The sequence below is a fragment of the Calidris pugnax genome, unplaced genomic scaffold, assembly GCF_001431845.1.
Source record: "Calidris pugnax isolate Ruff unplaced genomic scaffold, ASM143184v1 scaffold45, whole genome shotgun sequence".
NCBI classification, from domain to species: Eukaryota; Metazoa; Chordata; class Aves; order Charadriiformes; family Scolopacidae; genus Calidris; species Calidris pugnax.
In genome coordinates this window covers 1,792,365-1,812,265 of record NW_015090764.1, presented here as the reverse complement: position 1 = coordinate 1,812,265, position 19,901 = coordinate 1,792,365, and the positions used below count along the sequence as shown (strand labels likewise).

The 19,901-nt window shown below is 54.6% G+C and overlaps 1 protein-coding gene across 3 annotated transcripts in view; it reads right to left on the bottom strand.

Moving 5' to 3' along the window:
- SRSF1 (serine/arginine-rich splicing factor 1) overlaps nucleotides 1–465 on the bottom strand; it is a 3,974-nt gene extending 3,509 nt beyond the window's left edge. For 2 of the 3 annotated variants that reach the window (XR_001414027.1, XM_014960881.1), the window contains exon 1: nucleotides 105–465. Coding sequence is in view for 1 of the 3 variants with exons in the window: in XM_014960881.1 (XP_014816367.1) it covers nucleotides 105–298 (194 nt within the window). In the remaining 2 variants the exon portion in view is untranslated. The remainder of the gene's footprint in view (nucleotides 1–104) is intronic. The other variant, XR_001414028.1, reaches the window with a different exon arrangement.
- Nucleotides 466–19,901: the final 19,436 nt, after the last annotated feature.

The following is a 19,901-nucleotide window of genomic DNA, read 5'->3' as shown; positions in this document are numbered from 1 at the left end:
TACCGAGGCCCGATAGCGCAGGGCGGGGAGAGGCAGCCCCCGCCTCAGGCCCGGGGGGGGGACACACACGGACACCCCAAAGGAGCGGGGGAGAGGGGTCTCACCTGGGGTCCTCAAACTCGACGAAGGCGAAAGGCGGGCCCCCGCGGCGGTTCTTGAGGTCGATGTCGCGGATGGCCCCGTACTTGTAGAAGACGTCCTCGATGTCCTTGGTGCGGATGTCGGGGGGCAGGTTCCCCACGTAGATGCGGCAGTCGTTGTTGCCGGCTGGGCCGCGGATCACGCCCCCTCCGGACATGGCAAGGTCGGCAATGGCTGCGGCGGTGGAGGGCCGGAGCGCAGAGAGCGGGCGGGAGGAGAGGGCGCGGGGCCGGGCCGGGCAGAGGGGAGCGCACACGCCGCCTCCCCCAACAACCGCTTCAAAATGGCGACGGCGGCTCCCCTCGCGCTCCTACTGCGCGCAGCGATTTCACCCCGGGACGCAGCACCGCCCGCGCTGGCAGGGAACCAAGGCAGAGCCCACGTCTTCCGCCGCGCCCCCACTCCTCCGCCCTGCGCATGCGCCGCGCCGGAGAAAAATAGTTCCTCCCTTCTCTACCCCCTCGCGGCCCCACCGAAAAAGCCGAGCCCGTGCTGGCGGCTCCGCTGCTGAGCGCGGGGACGCGGTGAGCCCGGTTCTCCTTCGTAAAGCCGCTCCTGAAGCGCCGCGGGAGAAGAACGCAACCCCCGGCCGCGGTCGGTATGGCGGCAGGCCGTGTGGCGTCACATCCGGTGCGGCGCCCGCGCCAAGAAGGCCCGGCCGGGGCAGGGGCGGGTGTATCCCACAGTGCACCGCGGCGGCGGTTGGCGCCAAGGCGAGGGGCGTGTCCCACAATGCACCGCGGGGGCCGCCATGGGGAGGCGGGATGATGGCGGCGGCGGGGGTCGGGGGTAGAGGGTTGGTGTCCGCCACGGACGGGAGGGCTGTGGCCGTAGTCACGGCCCCGGCACGTTGTGGCGTGAGGGAATCTGAGCTCTGCCCGCTCCCGAGGCGGGCGGGAGGGTCCAGGGGAGGACGGAGGCGGGCTGGGACCGGCTGGGCCGCGCTGAGGTAAAATGGCTGCCCTGAGGGCACAGGGAGCTGAAGCCAGGCCTGTCCCCGCTGCTCACTCATGCGAGCATCCTGCTTACGCGTCCCCTGCAGCCGAGCGTTAAACGTGTTTTAGGGCGGTTGGGTTCCGGTTTGTTTAGTGTTTTGTTTGTTTTGGATATTTTTTTTTCGTCCTAATACTCTGCTCTTCTATTTCTGAGCATTATATCACAGTTCTTCAGGACTCTTAGATCAAACCAATCTCATGGTCTGCTCTGGAAGGACACTCGGATGTGCTTTGCAGGCTGAGCACGAAGACTTTGGACAGAATAAAACATATTTGACTTTGTGTCTGCATAAGTTAATAATAAAGAGTAAAAAACATTTGAGACTGATGCAAAGTTTTATCTCAAGTGGGCGTATTTATGCAAATGCTGTGTCCTGAAGGCTCTGCTCCTGCAGGTTTGTGAGTTATATGGTGCATTTTCAGAGGTTTAACGTAGTTACACAAGAAATGTGTAGGAAAGAGGACAGAAAAGGATTCCCCGGGGAAGAAGCACAAAAATAACATACAGCTGTGTTGTGATTATGAGGTTATAATTTAAATAAAGTCACTTTAAAGCACCGGTGGAGTCGTCTAGTTTGTCACAAAGCCCTAAAAGATGCGTTAAGGCACTAAATGTCACTTTGAGTAGAAAAAACACTCCCCAAAGCGCGGGTCCCACCTCGCCCTGAAGCAGGGTGACCCCCTCTTCCCCTCTCCCGGGGGGGTTCGGGGCGCAAATCGCTTTGGAAACAGGAATATTTTGCATGATCCACAGAATTTAAGAGTATCCATGGGATGCGGGAGAGATGCTGCTAAAAATGTCTGAAATTATTGCGCTTTTTTTGCTCTGGATGTCTCTGAGCCATTCCCTGGAACCCCCCGAGCTGGCACGAGCGGGTCCCTGTGGGGCCGGGGAGGATTTTGTCCCGCGGGGGTTAAAGTAGCCTCTGAGCGAGTAGAAAAACCCTTCAGGCTTTTTAATTAATTAAGGGATTTTGAAAAAAAATGTGTCATGCCTCTTCGCCCAAGTCGGTCGTGCCTGCTTCATTTTTCACGTGTTAATTAACAAATGGTGGGGCGGTGGCCGCAGGGCCCCCCCGTGGATCTATGTGACATCATCAGTGGGCGCTTTGGGGTAAATATATTTTTTCAAGCAACACAATTTAAACGAGTTATTTCAGTTATTTGCCATCCTCGTTGCACATTAAATAAAAGAAAATCACCAAGGCCTCCAATCCGCTCTTCCCAGGTGCGGGGAAGGCCCCGTCCTTTTGCCAAGAAATGAGTTCTTTATTTTCAAAAGCTTATTAAAGCCCCGAAAGTTATTCTTAAAGGCATCATAAAATGGTGGAAAGTCTGCCTGGCTTGCGAGAACCCTATTGCGTAATTTCTTTTGTGTGTTCATAATCCCCATAACTGCTTTAAATGATTGCCTTAATTACCTTAATGAAGTGTCTCCTAATAGAAATATTGAATGTTTTCTTCCTCGTTACCTTTTTTAGCTCGGTGTTATCGGCGCCGCGCTTCGAAGGGTGGGAGAAGCCACAGAACAGCTCTTTGCTTTTGGCTCTCTGGCAAAACGTATACCCAGAGAATCATTAAACATTAATCATGGAGAGAATAAATGACTGGGAAGGAAACAGCAAATAATATCGTTGAAAGAAAAAAAAAAAAAGCCAACTAGGGTAAAATGAGGAATGAGAGCAATGAAAACCAGGGCTTTCCAGTTGGGAATATTGATGAATAAAGCAAATATTAAGGGTGTAACCTGTCGCAGGAAGTGCCTGAGCACAGATGCCCAATGCCGCAGGTGGGTGTTTTTATGCGAAGGTATAAAATGCTTTATAAAGGGGTCACTGCCTCATTTTTATTTATAAAAATCCCGAGACTCGCCTCGCTCCCTCCGCCACAACCCCTTTCCCTAATCCTTAGCACGGCGCGATCCAGCCGGGATTAGTCTCCACTAATCTTACTTTCCTTGCAAAATAGCAGTTCGTCAAAGCTCAGATTGTTTGGAAGAAAAGGGTCGTTTTTTTTGAAACAGCGTCTTAAGTTGGAACATTTATTGTTTATCGTTTTTTGGAGAGCGAAGCTTTGAATTGCCCAAACTTTGCTGTTTCCCCCCGAATTAGAGCTGCTGGGAACGCGCTGTTGGAGTGGTTCCTGGGGGGTTTCGGCCAAAGCATGAAGCCGCACAGAGCGGTGTCTCTGCAGCTTGAAATATTGAAATATTGGTGTTTTGGGAGCCTTCGATTTTAAATTAGTGCCTGGATGTTCTCAAAGTCACTCAGTTGTGGTCAGAAACTGAGGTTGGGAGAGAGTTGAGGAGGAGGAGGAGAGAGGTGAGGTGTTGGTGGCCACAGCCGGGGGGACACCGCTGAAACCTTGTGTCTCGACAGACTCACCAGGGTCAAAGACAACGGGGCAGTTTTCAAGGGCTGCTAAACCATGGATTTGGATCAAAGTTTGGGGAGATGTGGGAATGATTTGTTTCCACAGTTACAAAGGGGACTGACTAAACTCTTGAAACGTTACTCGAAAGTATACTCCTTCAGGGCTCTTCCTGGGGAAATGGACTCCTTCCTCCCACTGACAGGAATGGAAAATGTTAAAGATTAATTTAACCGAGTCCACCGTTAATATTTTTACCAGAACACTAAAGCCATGTGAAAGCATTACCTGTTTCAGTAGCAATAACATGATACTGATCTTCTGGTTTGCTTGTGTCATAAGGATTTCCTGCCGGCGCCGTTGGAAAATTGCCTGAAAAGGATATCAGACATTTAAAAGACGGGCAGACGCAGAGCTTGGTGCTACGGCTTAGTGCTGGGTTTTCTTAGTGTTTAGTGGATGGTTGGACTAGATGATCTGAAAGGTCCCTTCCAACCTAGGTGATTCTATGATTCATTTGCATGTAGAAAAAGACACAAAAGTACAGTCAGTGGTTTGGTTTTTTTTCAGAGAAACTCTGAGTCCGTTGATGAGACGAGGAGCAGGTGTGAAAGTTGGAAAACACTTCCCGTAAAGGGGATGGTGCAGAGCCCCTTTCGTTGGTGCAGGTTGGTAGGTGAGCAAACAGATTTGGTATCCGTGAGCCAGAGCCCGTCGTGGTGCCGAGGGGAAACCCAACGCCCTGGGACAGTGTGAATTCTTCCTGGGATTTGCTGTGATTCCTGCCCTCGGGATTTTCTGTCGCTGATTTCCAGCGCCTGGTTTCACCTTCCATTCCCGGGTGCCGGTGTGGGGACACATCTGGGGGGCACGGAGGGGAAGAGGCAGCGGGAAGCACAGCCTGAAAAGTTTAAATGAGCCCCCAAAAAACCTGCTTTAATTGATTTCTTTCCCTGGGAGAACATTTGTGCTCACGCAGGGCTCCGTCTGCCTGCTCTCCCTCGCCTCCCACTGTCACTGGAGCCACTTTCCCCACTTCTCCCTCTCCCCACCTGGCGGGATGCTCCAAAGCCTGGAATAGAATGTAAACTGCTAATGAAAATAAACTTGCTATCGTTTATCCCTGCTAAGGAATAAATAAACACAAAGGAGCATATCCGTTTGGGTTGTTCATTTCAGAAAGGTCTTCGTGGTTGGGCAGAGCCTGGCCAGCCAGGGCTTCCCCCGCTACTGCTCCTTCCCAAGTTTTTCTTTTGCTATTTTTATTTTTCTGTGCGTTTCCTGGAGTTGCCTCCCTTCCCCTCGACGCCTTCCCGTGCTCCAGGAGCGTGGCATGCGGCCAGCGGAGCCGTCTCCACCAGGATCGGGAGAGAATGGGAAGGGTAAAAGTGAGAAAAAACCTCATGGGTTGAGATAAAGCCAGTGTAATAAGGAAAGCAGAAGCTGCACACACGAGCAAAGCAAAACAGGGGGTTCATTCCCTGCTCCCCTGGCAGGGGGGGGTTCAGCATCCCCAGGGAAGCCGGGCTCCGTCACACAGACAGCATCCCCAGGGAAGCCGGGCTCCGTCACGCAGAGGTGACTTGGGAAGACAAAACCATCACTCCCAATGTCCCCCCTTCCTCCTTCTTCCCCCAGCTTTATGTACTGGCCATGATGTCATATGGCATGGGGTATCCCTTGGGGTAACTGCGGTCCCAGCTCTGTCCCCTCCCAGCCCCTCATGCCCCCCCAGCCCCTCGCTGCTGGTGTGAGGAGCAGAAAAGGCTTTGAGTGCCCAGCAACCCCCCGAACCCCCATCAGTGGTCCCATCCCAGCCCTAAAACACAGCCCTGCACCAGCTCCAGCGAGAAAGTCAGCTCCATCCCAGCCGAAACCATGACACACAGCTGCAGGGCCCGTTGAACAGGCAGCGTTTTGTACCTGTCCCTTAGGGACATGGGGACTGTCCCACCTGGTGGGTGGCATCTGTCACCTTCCCCACCAGGGAACCCCCGTGCCCCGGCAGAGCCACCAGAGAGCTCTGCCTTCACCCACGGTGAGCCGCAGCAGCGCGGGGAGAGCGGAACCTTTTTATTCTCCAAAAATAACCCCCATTTATTTGCTCGGCCTCGGTGGTTTCTCAAAGGAGGTTTTCCATTAGAGAAAACAAAGGAAGCGCTGCCCACGGCCCCGCTGCAAAGAGACCACGGGACGCGGCCCCCGTGGCATCAGCCTGGGTTCGCTGATTTTTTTTTTAAATACAGGGAAACAGGATGAGCCAGAAATGCATTAAAATTGGTTTTGAAGCGGAATATTTTCAAATACAAAGAAAGTTCTGCGAACTGTTTCCTTGGCAGGCGTAACTTTCTGTAAACATTTGGGGAAGGTGAGGGACTGCGATAACCGCTCCAATGAAAAAAGTCACGCAGACTGAGGTAGGAGTGACACCCAACCATAGATTTTTTACTATCTGAGCTCAACCAAAGGCAAACAAATGAGGAAAAATAAACCAGACGTTTACAAAAGGCCTGGGGTGGGAGCGGTTGCCACATTCCCGAGGAGGTTGCCCAGCGCCCAAAGGGTCCGGGTCTGTTCCCACTGGAAATCCTGCGTCACAGCATTTTATTATCCAGAGGTTCCCCGTTCAGGAAACCTGACTGTTCATGCACAACCCATTCTTAAAGGAGGTGAAAGGTGCAAAATCAACTGCAGGTAAATTGGGAAGTTAATATAGGTAGAGATTAGGAGTGTGAACACCCTGGGGATCTCCTGATGGATCCATCCTTCCCCCTGCTGTGAGGAGCGAGGCAAAAACGAGACCATCTTCATTTCTTGGAAGGTATCAGACTTACGATACCACAGTAGCCCAACCGAAATGCAAAATGCAAAGCAGAAACCTAATTTATTTCTTTTTCCTACTATGCCTTTTGGGTGCAGTTCCTCGAGGACGGTGAGTAAGAAGAGCAGGTCGTCGTGATTGAGAGGCAGCACCCGAGTGTGATCATCAGAGATTATTTCGATAGTTTCCCAGGAAGCATATTAACATTTTTATACTCTGGAATTCCGCACCGGAGAAAGACAGGATCAAAGGAGCAGCGAGCTTCGTGTGCTGGGGAGCTCTGGGAGAGCTGGGGAGGGCAGGGAGCACCAGTTGGGGAGATGTGGGAATGATTTGTTTCCACAGTTACAAAGAGGACTGACTAAACTCTTGAAACGTTACTCGAAAGTATACTCCTTCAGGGCTCTTCCTGGGGAAATGGACTCCTTCCTCCCACTGACAGGAATGAAAAATGTTAAAGATTAATTTAACCGAGTCCACCGTTAATATTTTTACCAGAACACTAAAGCCATGTGAAAGCATTACCTGTTTCAGTAGCAATAACATGATACTGATCTTCTGGTTTGCTTGTGTCATAAGGATTTCCTGCCGGCGCCGTTGGAAAATTGCCTGAAAAGGATATCAGACATTTAAAAGACGGGCAGACGCAGAGCTTGGTGCTACAGCTTAGTGCTGGGTTTTCTCAGTGTTTAGTGGATGGTTGGACTAGATCTGAAAGGTCCCTTCCAACCTAGGTGATTCTATGATTCATTTGCATGTAGAAAAAGACACAAAAGTACAGTCAGTGGTTTGGTTTTTTTTCAGAGAAACTCTGAGTCCGTTGATGAGACGAGGAGCAGGTGTGAAAGTTGGAAAACACTTCCCGTAAAGGGGATGGTGCAGAGCCCCTTTCGTTGGTGCAGGTTGGTAGGTGAGCAAACAGATTTGGTATCCGTGAGCCAGAGCCCGTCGTGGTGCCGAGGGGAAACCCAACGCCCTGGGACAGTGTGAATTCTTCCTGGGATTTGCTGTGATTCCTGCCCTCGGGATTTTCTGTCGCTGATTTCCAGCGCCTGGTTTCACCTTCCATTCCCGGGTGCCGGTGTGGGGACACATCTGGGGGGCACGGAGGGGAAGAGGCAGCGGGAAGCACAGCCTGAAAAGTTTAAATGAGCCCCCAAAAAACCTGCTTTAATTGATTTCTTTCCCTGGGAGAACATTTGTGCTCACGCAGGGCTCCGTCTGCCTGCTCTCCCTCGCCTCCCACTGTCACTGGAGCCACTTTCCCCACTTCTCCCTCTCCCCACCTGGCGGGATGCTCCAAAGCCTGGAATAGAATGTAAACTGCTAATGAAAATAAACTTGCTATCGTTTATCCCTGCTAAGGAATAAATAAACACAAAGGAGCATATCCGTTTGGGTTGTTCATTTCAGAAAGGTCTTCGTGGTTGGGCAGAGCCTGGCCAGCCAGGGCTTCCCCCGCTACTGCTCCTTCCCAAGTTTTTCTTTTGCTATTTTTATTTTTCTGTGCGTTTCCTGGAGTTGCCTCCCTTCCCCTCGACGCCTTCCCGTGCTCCAGGAGCGTGGCATGCGGCCAGCGGAGCCGTCTCCACCAGGATCGGGAGAGAATGGGAAGGGTAAAAGTGAGAAAAAACCTCATGGGTTGAGATAAAGCCAGTTTAATAAGGAAAGCAGAAGCTGCACACACGAGCAAAGCAAAACAGGGGGTTCATTCCCTGCTCCCCTGGCAGGGGGGGGTTCAGCATCCCCAGGGAAGCCGGGCTCCGTCACGCAGAGGTGACTTGGGAAGACAAAACCATCACTCCCAATGTCCCCCCTTCCTCCTTCTTCCCCCAGCTTTATGTACTGGCCATGATGTCATATGGCATGGGGTATCCCTTGGGGTAACTGGCGTCCCAGCCCCTCATGCCCCCCCAGCCCCTCGCTGCTGGTGTGAGGAGCAGAAAAGGCTTTGAGTGCCCAGCAACCCCCCGAACCCCCATCAGTGGTCCCATCCCAGCCCTAAAACACAGCCCTGCACCAGCTCCAGCGAGAAAGTCAGCTCCATCCCAGCCGAAACCATGACACACAGCTGCAGGGCCCGTTGAACAGGCAGCGTTTTGTACCTGTCCCTTAGGGACATGGGGACTGTCCCACCTGGTGGGTGGCATCTGTCACCTTCCCCACCAGGGAACCCCCGTGCCCCGGCAGAGCCACCAGAGAGCTCTGCCTTCACCCACGGTGAGCCGCAGCAGCGCGGGGAGAGCGGAACCTTTTTATTCTCCAAAAATAACCCCCATTTATTTGCTCGGCCTCGGTGGTTTCTCAAAGGAGGTTTTCCATTAGAGAAAACAAAGGAAGTGCTGCCCACGGCCCCGCTGCAAAGAGACCACGGGACGCGGCCCCCGTGGCATCAGCCTGGGTTCGCTGATTTTTTTTTTAAATACAGGGAAACAGGATGAGCCAGAAATGCATTAAAATTGGTTTTGAAGCGGAATATTTTCAAATACAAAGAAAGTTCTGCGAACTGTTTCCTTGGCAGGCGTAACTTTCTGTAAACATTTGGGGAAGGTGAGGGACTGCGATAACCGCTCCAATGAAAAAAGTCACGCAGACTGAGGTAGGAGTGACACCCAACCATAGATTTTTTACTATCTGAGCTCAACCAAAGGCAAACAAATGAGGAAAAATAAACCAGACGTTTACAAAAGGCCTGGGGTGGGAGCGGTTGCCACATTCCCGAGGAGGTTGCCCAGCGCCCAAAGGGTCCGGGTCTGTTCCCACTGGAAATCCTGCGTCACAGCATTTTATTATCCAGAGGTTCCCCGTTCAGGAAACCTGACTGTTCATGCACAACCCATTCTTAAAGGAGGTGAAAGGTGCAAAATCAACTGCAGGTAAATTGGGAAGTTAATATAGGTAGAGATTAGGAGTGTGAACACCCTGGGGATCTCCTGATGGATCCATCCTTCCCCCTGCTGTGAGGAGCGAGGCAAAAACGAGACCATCTTCATTTCTTGGAAGGTATCAGACTTACGATACCACAGTAGCCCAACCGAAATGCAAAATGCAAAGCAGAAACCTAATTTATTTCTTTTTCCTACTATGCCTTTTGGGTGCAGTTCCTCGAGGACGGTGAGTAAGAAGAGCAGGTCGTCGTGATTGAGAGGCAGCACCCGAGTGTGATCATCAGAGATTATTTCGATAGTTTCCCAGGAAGCATATTAACATTTTTATACTCTGGAATTCCGCACCGGAGAAAGACAGGATCAAAGGAGCAGCGAGCTTCGTGTGCTGGGGAGCTCTGGGAGAGCTGGGGAGGGCAGGGAGCACCAGTAAAAGCCACCTTTCCTCCATGGGAACCAGTAAACCATAAACCCAGTGCTTTGGATAACGTTGGGGACTTTAGTGCTTCCTTCCTTTGCCGTTCCGTAGCAGAGGTTTTCACTGGACGTGCATCACGCTGCTTCGAGTGCCGCCGGTTGCCGTTATGGCCCGTGTGGCCACCACTCCCTCTGCCCAGGGCCACCCCCTGCCCGACTTTATTTGCTGTTAACAGCAGAGGAAGAACAATAAATGTGTTCTGCCCGTCCCAGGGCGAGCAGAAGGCAGCGCCTCCCTGTACTCTTGTCTGCTCTGAGAGCATCAAAGACGTCAGTGAGTAATATTTTCCCTCTAGGGCTTCTTTTTTTTTTTTTTGCTAATTATTTCCCTTTTTATTCCTCCTCATCCTCCCAGGCAGAGGGCAGCTTTGCTCCCTGACCTGTTTGGAGTCACACAGGAGCTGAGCGCTGTGCAGGACCGGGGCTGAAGTGCTCCCTGAGCACTGGTGAGACTGGGCTGGACTGGGAATGCTCCTTCCAGGTGCCCTTGGTGGTGGTTTACACCCAGGGCAGGGGCTTGGGTGCTGCTCTGGCAGCAGCACGGGATCCCGGGGAAACCCACTGGCTTCTTGGTGCCTTGTGGCAAAGACAGACACGTCTGATGGTGGCTGGCACGTGGGCTCACGTGGAGCCCGACACGGAGACAGAGCCATCCGAGGCCACCCAGGGCTGTTCTGAGGACACACGCCGTCTGTGCAGAGGTTTGCTCTCCTCCCACAGATATTTCCTTGCCGTGGGACCTGAGCAGCTGTTCCATTCCCTTAAAAAAAAAAGACACACATCACCTTTGCAAACTTTGGCAACGCGTATTTTGTTTGCTAGAAACCTCTGCTCTTTCCTTGCCATGAAATAACATTCCTCACACCTCCTCCCTGTATCACCATGAATCACCACCTCCCCTCAGACCTGGGATGTCGCTGGACCCTGCCCAGTAATTCCCACCCTGGGGGTGCCGGGCAGGGGACGGGGTGCTCTCCCAGCCCCAGGTGTGAGTTACACCCCAATAAATCAAGTCTGGGTGTGTTTGGCTGCAGCAGAGGAACCTCCCAGTGCACCCCCAGTCCCAAGGCCAGCCTGCTCGGGGGGTGTCCCACTGCTTGGGGCTTCTCTAAGGCCAGGCTTGTGTGCTAGGAGGACACCACAAGGTTTTATAAGCTGTAAAATACCAAAAGCTGAGTTTTCTTCCTGCCTCTGCAGCCAGCACTGGAGCTCTGCACTTTTTGGGTAGGTGCTGTGGCTGTTGGAGGCTGTCTCCCCAACGTGGACGCATTGCGGTGGGCGATGTTCAGGAGCTCAACCCTTCTTCACGGGGCATCGCTGCCAGGAGGGAGAGCCCCATCAGGGGTAGGAAACTGGGAATATTCCCTGCATCCCAAGAGAAGAGCTGCCTTGCAACTTAGGCAGGAGATGCAAGCAGGTTTTCAGCCAACTCTTTATAAATAAATCCCTTGTGCCTAGAGAAGGCACTGCCCCCTTCCATACTGATGGGCTTGTGGCAGGAGATGAGCTGAGTCACAGAATCACAGAATCACAGAATGGCTGGGGTGGGAAGGGACCTTAAAGCCCCCCCAGTGCCACCCCCTGCCCTGGGCAGGGACACCTCCCACCAGCCCAGGTTGCTCCAAGCCCCCTCCAACCTGCCCTTGAACCCCTCCAGGGATGGGGCAGCCACAGCTTCTCGGGGCAACCTGGGCCAGGCTCCCACCACCCTCACACCAAAGAAGTTCTTCCCCACATCTCATCTCATCTCCATCTCCCCTCTTTCAGTGTCAAACCCTTCTCCCTTGTCCTATGGTTCCCCTCCCTGATCAAGAGTCTCCCCCAGCTTTCCTGTAGCTCCTTGAGGGACAGGAAGGGACTCCAAGGTCTCCCTTGAACCTTCTCTTCTCCAGGCTGAATGCCCTCAGCTCTCTCAGCCTGTCCAAAGGGTGGTGGGATCAGAACCACTGCAGTTTAGCACCAGTTATTTTCCTGGCCGGTGCTGGAGGTGGCAGGGGGTGGTGGGTACGGGCTGTGCTCTGCTCTGTCCCCCGTGTCCTGCCCCTCCTGCCATCACTGAGCCCTCGGGTTCCTGCTGGCAAGATGCTGGGCTGAGAGAGGAGCTCTGCGGGAGGACAACCTCTCCCCCGCTGCATTTCCAAGGCAGATTAAGCGGTGGGCAGAGTAGCCTTAAGCATTCCTCTAATTAAAACAAAATCCCTCGTGGCCTCTTAGACACAGAGAGATATTACAGACTTGAGGGATGTCTAAAATGTATATTTATCGATCGGATCAACTGTTGCATCTTCCATAGAGTTCAATGAGAGCGTTGATAGATGACAGAGCAGGGAGGAGGGCAGGGAAGAGGGGCTTTGGGCAGAGCTTTCATGGTGCCAGCCCTCTGGGCTGCTGGCCCAGGCACCCACCTCACAGTGAGCCCACGAATACCTGCCGTGTGTGTGTATATATATATAACAACCAGCCCCTCGAAAGCTTTCACAGGCTGAGATTTTGTGCTTAGCAAGTTGCTCCGCCGCAGGCTGAACCCCAAGAAATGTGAGCATGTGGTGGCAACGTCTGCAGGCCTGGATTAAAACGGTGCTGGCAGATGATGCTGTAACTTCCACAACGTAAACATTACAGGAAAATAGTGTAAATACGGGGGATTCTATTTTTTTTTTTTTCCCCCTTCATTTTTTTTTCCCTCGCTCGGGCCAGGAACTGCTAGAGCTTAAATAAATCACTGCAGAAAGTGTGGCTGACCTAAATCATTCTACACAGTGGAGACCTTGTCTCCTGCTTTTGGAGCTTCTCGTGTTTGTGCTGTGCCAGAACAGAGTGTAAGTTGTCTGCGCGGCAGTAGCTGCTTCCTACGCACCGGGGAGCTCGGGGGAAGGTGTGAGATGGTTCTGGTGTGGCAGCAAAGCTGTTCGGGAGAGAAAACCACCAGCTCGTCCGTGCCAGGGGAGCCAGCGGGTGGTTTTGGTGCTGTACCATCCCGTTTCTCATTTTCAGGTCTTCATGCCCCTCCACCAGGCTCTGCCTCTTCCCTGCTCCAGCACCCAGCCGGGCCATGCATGAGCGCCTAATTAGTTGTGCGTAAATCAGCGAATGCATAAGTGCCCAGTTAATTTACACCCAACGAGTTCATGCATCAGCACCCAATTAATTCATGCATGAGAGCCTGCCCGGCGCACGCATGAGCAGCCAAAAAGATCCCGTGTCAGTGCATGGTGAACCCGCATGCACACTCACTATTAGTGCACGCACAAGTGCAGGATTAGTCCCTGCATGACTGCCCAGTGAGTGCATGCATGAGTGCCTAATTACTGTGCATATCAGCACCCAATTAGTGCGTGCATGAGCACCCAAGCATTTCATGCATGAGCACCTGGTTACTCCACATGTGAATTCCCAATTAGCACCTGCATGACTGCTCAATTATTTCACGCATGAGCACCAGTGATTTACACTGATTTCTGTGGTGGTTCCCCCCTGAGTGCCCAGCGTGTTCCCGGAGCAGGGACACCCCTGGGGACTGCAGCCCGTGGAGGGAAGGAAGGAGGGTGGATGGCAGAGCACAGGACATGCAGAAAGCAGCGGGGAGAGGTGGCTGCTGTGGTCGTGCTGTGGGGGTGCAGGAGGGAACCCCCCCGGCAGGCAGCCCAAAGCACCCTGGCATGCCTTGGCACCCCCGAGATTGTCTGAGAGCTCTGCTCGACCACAAAAACCCAACCCTGGTGAGAGCTGTGGCTCGCAGGAGGACGGAGCAGATGATCACAACAGCCCTTCCCAGCCTTGAAAAATTTAGGAGACCTGTGATGCTCGGGCAGGGCCCCCTGCAGATAAACCGTGTTGGGTTTCGGGCTTGTGCTGGAGCACCCAGCCCGAATGCTCTGATGGGAGGGAGGACAGAAAAGAAAAAATGGAGAAACTCAAGGGAAGAAGCCAAACTGACCGTCGTCCTTGCCCTGGCCCTTGAAACACACCGAGGCTGTGTCCCGAAACCCCTCTGCCTCGTGCTGGGACTGCGAGGAACTGCGGGAGCGGAGCCACAGGGCAGGGGCACGCAGCACGTGGCTCGATGTGACTTTTCCTTTGGTGCTTACGTTGTCTCTAAACACACCTTTTTCCTCGGGAGAGACGAGGTTAAAGGGAGTTCCCAGTGCTTCCAGCTGGTCGGGGAGCCTGGTCTGGGGGCGCTGGGAGGCAGGAGCTGCGGGTTGGCCCTTATCCCCTCATCCCTCCGCAGGCACAAAGGCAGCCCTTGTGTTCCTGCGCTGATATGACCCCGCCGAGATTCCAGAGAGGTATTTTTATTTATGGATCCTGCGTGAACTGCACACGGCGAGTCACTTGCACAAACTTGCAGAGAGCAGATGACCTGAATACATATTAATAAGGCTGGCGAGTCGTTTAGCATTAGGGTTTTTTTTCCTATCTATCACGCTTGCGGGATGGCAAGGAACGCGCTACCTCACGGAAAGCGACGCGGAGACAAAAAGCCCTCTGTAGCTTGTCATGTCTTTAAGGCCCTTTGCCTTGGAGATAACCCTGTGCCACGCTGAGCCCCCTCTGCTCCAGGATGGACCCGGGGAGAGGGGGAGAGATCCCTCCCTGGAGCATCGGCCGGGCCATGGTGGCTTTGGGGACGGGCAGGGAGGACATTGCATGGGCAGAGGCCAAATCTGGGAAGTTTGGAGCCCTGTGACACCCATGGGAAGTGTCTGACCCAGCCCGGGGTGGTCCTTCCCATGAAGGAGCGTTTCTCCCCGGGCAGGAGGATCTGGACCCCCTGCTGCTCCTGGCAGCAATAATGGGAAGTGACCCCTTTCCTGGCTGGGGAGCCTGGGGACAGTCCCAGGTCTGGTGTTCGTGCACTCTGGTCTCACTGGGACCAAAAGCCTTTGCTTGTCCCCGTGGTGTGGGGACGAGGTGCCCAGAGCACCAGGCACAGGGAGAATCTGCTTCCCGGTGCCCAGGGGGGATGTGAGAGTGACCCATGGGAGAGAGAAATGCACCCACAGCGGGTCTTTGCCACGGAGAGGACGGCAGGCAGGGAAAATGCTTTGTCTTCCCCAAGTTTTGAACAATAAACAGGGGACTCGGGGTCTATATTGCTGTGAACAGACTGCGCACAGTGATCCATCCCCCAGCACCCGCGGTGGCAGCTCCCCGCTGCAGCGTTACAGAGCTTTTCCTTTTATAGGGCATTTTCTTTTTTTTCCACGGGATTTATTCAGGTTCTATAGCAGGGATTGGGGGAGATAATCACGTTCATTAACGAGGGCGCTGAAAACTGCTTCGCAAACAAGACTTGATCAAAGCAGCCCGGGACTGATAGCAAACCCTCCCCGGTGCAGTTCGCAGAAAACTCGCCAAATCCATTGACTCCTGGTAAAAAATGACTCATTGGGTGGCCCTGGGAGAGGGGGGGGCTGCGGCCAGTGTGGGGACCCAGCTCCGAGGAAGCTGGTGGCTGGGGACAGCAGGGATGGGCAAGGGCCAGATCCTGCTCCCCCTCGCCCAAGGCAAGTGCCAGGTCTCTGCCAGGAGATGGGGAGCTGCTGGCTCTTCGCTCAGCGTCCCACAGGAGGACAATTATCGGTGATTGCCATGTCACCAGATGAGGAAGAGCACCCACAGCCACCCCACCTGTCACCATCGTGCTCAGCAGGACCTGATGGAGGGCTGTGTTGATGCGATGAAGTGGGAAAATCCTCCTGCTGCGGGGTGCCCGGGTGTCACCGCCATCCCCACACCCCCAGGACGCGCGGGGAGAGCACGGGGTGAATGAATAAAAGAAGGTGCTTTGCTGCTGCTGTCGTCTGTATTGATTATTGGCAAGAGAGAGTGACTGATGGAGTCTGGGGAAGAGCGAGGGGAGCGGAGGTGCAGGAGACACGGAGGAGGAGGAGGAGAGAGGAAAGGAATCCCCGCAGGGAGAGGACATAAAGGGGACATTTCTGCTACGGACATGTGCTGCAGGAGACATCAGCGTGCCGTGTCCATGGTGGGGCAGAGCAGAAGCAAGGGGCTAAGTTGTAGCAAAGTGAATTTAAGTTAAATAATAATTTTTAAAAGTCCCCTACGGGGGATGTTGCAGTGTGGAAGCGGAGCTGGTGCGATGCTGCAGCCCCGCTGTGGGCACAGCTGTCTGTTCCCGGATCTCTGCCCCTCTTAGGGCAAATGGGCACAAAGTCTGTGGGTTTTTGACTTTAAAATCTCCTGGGATTGGAAAGGCGTCCCGTGGGGAAGCGTGCGGCCCCGGGGCCGGAGGAGCACGGCCTTAGATGGCAAACTGCTCCTGGCCGCCAGGCCCTTTTCCTGCTAATCCCTGTCAAGTGCCTTATATAGTGCACTCGGAGGAATTTATAAATAAATGCTTTTTGTCACGATTCAGGAACGCATCTCCCTCCGTGGCATTTCAAGCACTTTCTTTCCCTCAAGGCCGTGCAAAGAGCAGCGCCCGGCGGTGGCCACGGCCCGGGCAGGAACGGGGCTCCTCCACCTCCTCCTGCTGCTCCCGCTCCTGGGACGGAGGAAGGACGTAAGGGGATGGGGTTACACTGGGATTACAGAAGCAGCCAGCTCCATGGGTCATCGATTGTCACCGTTTGGGTTCAGGGACATTGTTTTATACCCTGTCCCTCTGCAGCTGGGTGCCTGGGGCAGCTCCGCAGGACAGGAGGGAGGGAGATCTGCTTCTGCACCCCCTTTACTGGGAAAATACTGGGAGGATGGAGCATGGAGTCCTCACAGGAATGCCTGGGGCTCCCGTTGTGTGGGACAGAGAGGACGGGCATCCCTCAGCAGCCGCCCTCCAGCCCTGAGACCTGCTGAGCCCCCATCCTGGCTCACGATTAACAAATCACACAGTAAAACCAGACTTTGCGACGGGGCTCCCGTTGTGTGGGACAGAGAGGACAAGCATCGCTCCCTCCAGCCCTGAGACCTGCCGAGCCCCCATCCTGGCTCAGGATTAATAAATCACACAGTAAAACCAGACTTTGCGGCTGTCACTCTATCACACACGAGGATTAAGCAGAAACTCAGGGCAGCAGGAACGGAGAGCTGACTTAGAACAGCTCGGATCTCGCCCGAGTTCCTTCGTTAGCGGGGCGAGATCCGAGCTGTTCTAAGTGGATGCTGGGCTCTGTGCCCTAATGCAGACCCTGACTCCATCCTGGCCCGGCACGGGGAGAGCCGAGGCTCTGTGCTTCCCAGTCTGGGATGCTCGGAACAAAGCTCCAGGAGACTCAGAGATCTGCTGCCTCAAGAGAGGCTCGTCAGGCTCGTCAGGCTCGGCTATAAATAGCCCAGCCAAGCATCAAGCCGAGCAGAGCTGGCTGCCCTCACCGCCGGGCGCTCCCGGGAGCTTTGTGGGGACAACCAGCTCTGCTGCTGTGGCCACCAGAGCCTGCCCCTAGACCACGGGGCTGTGGGTCTGCCCCATCCCCACTCCCAAGGCTCCCTGTGGGTTCCTGTGTCCCGGGGAACCCAGCAAAACTCCGACCTCCTGCCTCTGCCAAGCAGGTCCTGCTCTGGCAGCTGCCCATCACCTGCCCGGGTATGGCCTTTCCTTCCTCCCCAGCCCCAAGACCAGCACCTCCAGCCCCCTCCAGCCATGGGGAGCTTCTGGAAACACCACCATAAAAATATTTACTCCCTCTGCCGCCGAGATGGAAGCTCATAAAGGGCTGTAGCTAAGCCTGTTACTGTATTAGCACCAGCATCCAAAACAGACGAAGGCAGCGTCCCGGCTGGGGGTGGCCTGTGGTGACCCAGAGCTCATCGGTGGGTACAGGGCACTGCCCACTCCCCTCCCTGCAGAAGGAGCAAGAAAAGTCAGCCTGCAGAAGAAAGCAAGAAAAACACCGCTCCAGGGGTACAAAGAGACACCATTTGTTTCCCAGAGCAGTGCAGAGGTGTCCCCATGTCAATAAATAAGGCTGAGGCCCGAGGCTGTTATTTGACGGCCACAGCCCAGCCCCCTGCTCTGCCCACATATTTATTTATTGACACTTTGCATCTCGGCCGGAGCAGCTCTTGGTGCAGCCCCAGGATGTGTGCATTTGAGCTCAGAAAGGATGCTGACACCCTCAAATTATCCACCTGAAGGCTAAAGTTCAGATCCAGACCCAGTTGGGAATAGTAAATATTTTATTTGCAGTTGGGAGTTTTGACCAATGTCTCTGAGGCTGCGAAGGTCACACCAGGAAACATCCCTTCCATTAACAAAAAGGATGTGCCTGTGCCGGGGCTGGCAGCTCGGCAAACACACGGCCGCGGAGTGAACTCCAGCCTGTCCCCCGAGTGCTGTTACCAGCTGCAGGCTTGTCTTCCTTGAGCAATCAAATTAGATAGATTTCAGTACCCGGGGTTGGTCTCCTTGGTCCTCAAGGCCAGGCATGCAATTAAAACCGGTCTCGTTAAAAGCCAGCCGAGCCTGGGCAGTGCTGTCTCCAGCTCGCCGCTGTGCGGGCACCGCGGGGTGGGGACGGGGACGGCACAGGGAGGAGGAGGACTTCTTTGTTTTGCTGGGCTTTCCTTCGGGTGCCTTCTGCAAAGGGCTTCTTGGCACCTCTGCTCAAGTGAAATGGAGCAACCAAAAGAGGAGCTGGCCGGTGGCCAGCCTGGCAGACGGGCCCGCGGGGGCAGATGTGTGCCTGGAGCACGTTTATCGAGGGCAGGAGCCCCGCGCGGGGAAACCAAGTGGCCAAAGTGACACATATGGTGTCACACGTGATCCTGCCGTCCCCGGGGGACCTCCCGGGTGGGTGTGTGGGCAGCAGATGGGTTACAAGCACGAGTCTCCAGCACCGTTTCCCACCCTGAGGTCTGCACACCAGGGGCAGCACCGGGGTCTCACTGCCAGCCCCCCCACCATCCACGGGGACCCGCTGCAGGGCTCCCTTCAGGGTGAAATGAGAGGTTTCATTCCCCTTTGTCCTCGCCTTGGCTTTCACGTGTAGGTGGAACATCACACGTTCTCCTGGTGAAGGTACGAGGAAGCTGCTGGGAGGGCCGTGGGTCACCCCTGAGCGCTGGGACGGTGTGGGGCCAATGCTCGGCGTCGCGCTACCGGGGTTGGGATTTTATCAGCTTTCCCACAGGAAGCAAGGCTGGAGGTGGCAGGAAAGGGACCTGGTGGGACTCGCTGAGACACCCCCAGGAGAAAAGCAGCGGCTCCCACAGGACACGGGGCTGGTGGTTCAGGAAGAAGATGCTCCCATCTTTACCGGGTGTTCCCCAAGCTTTGCTGCCAGTATGAAAGCAGAAAAAACCCCAAGAAACGAGTAAACCCTCTTGGTGTGTTCAAGAGGGGGAAATCAGTCTGGCTTTGTGGAGAAAGGAGAGATGCCGAGTCCTGTGGGGGAAACCGAGCACCTGCCTGCCTGAAAACCCTGACACCTGGGGACAGTGGAGGAGGAGAAGGAGGTCACATCGAGCTCCACGAGACCTGGATCTGCTCCTAATGTGGCCACTAATGGCCTCAGGGACCTTTCACTGGTCACTCTCTCCTCCTGCCGCATTAGTCTCCTCAGCTCTGAGAAGCTGCAGCAACACCAGCCAGCTTGGGAGGGCCTCACCAGGCCCAAGTGATCAATGACCATCAGACACTGAAGATCTCAGGTGGAAAATGCCATCAAGGCGTGAAGCTACAACCAACCACCGCCGACAGAACTGGTTTGTTACTCTCCGGCTGAGCCATCTTCCCGAGAACACGGTGCACATGGCTGTCCTGTGCCTGCAGGCAGCTCTGCAGACACAAAGAGGTTTTATGTGATGCCAGGAATGTGCTGTCAGGGAGGCACAGACGAGATCTGGTTTTATGACTACACAGCACTGCCCTAACACAGCCACCTTGGCGGGCCGAGGTGCTTGGTGCTGTGACACCCCAGCCAATCCTGCTGGGGAGATGCTCCAGGATCTTTCAGGATTGGAAATACAACGGGAATATAACCCCAATGACACGGAGATCCCCTCCACGGTACGTCCTTGTCAGGCCTGGCGTGAGGACAGAGCCAGGCCCACGGGGGTCAAGGCCCCCTCACGGGATCAGGCCCTCCCAAGGCAGTTCCCCTCACGGCTCCACGTCTCCCCACGGCACTGGGTCCCTCCCAAGGGATCCCCCATGGGATCGGGATCACTCACGGTGCTTGGGGTCCCCGTGGCGGCCGGAACCCCCCCGGAGATCCCCCTCCGGGGACCAGGCCCCGGCCCCAGCCC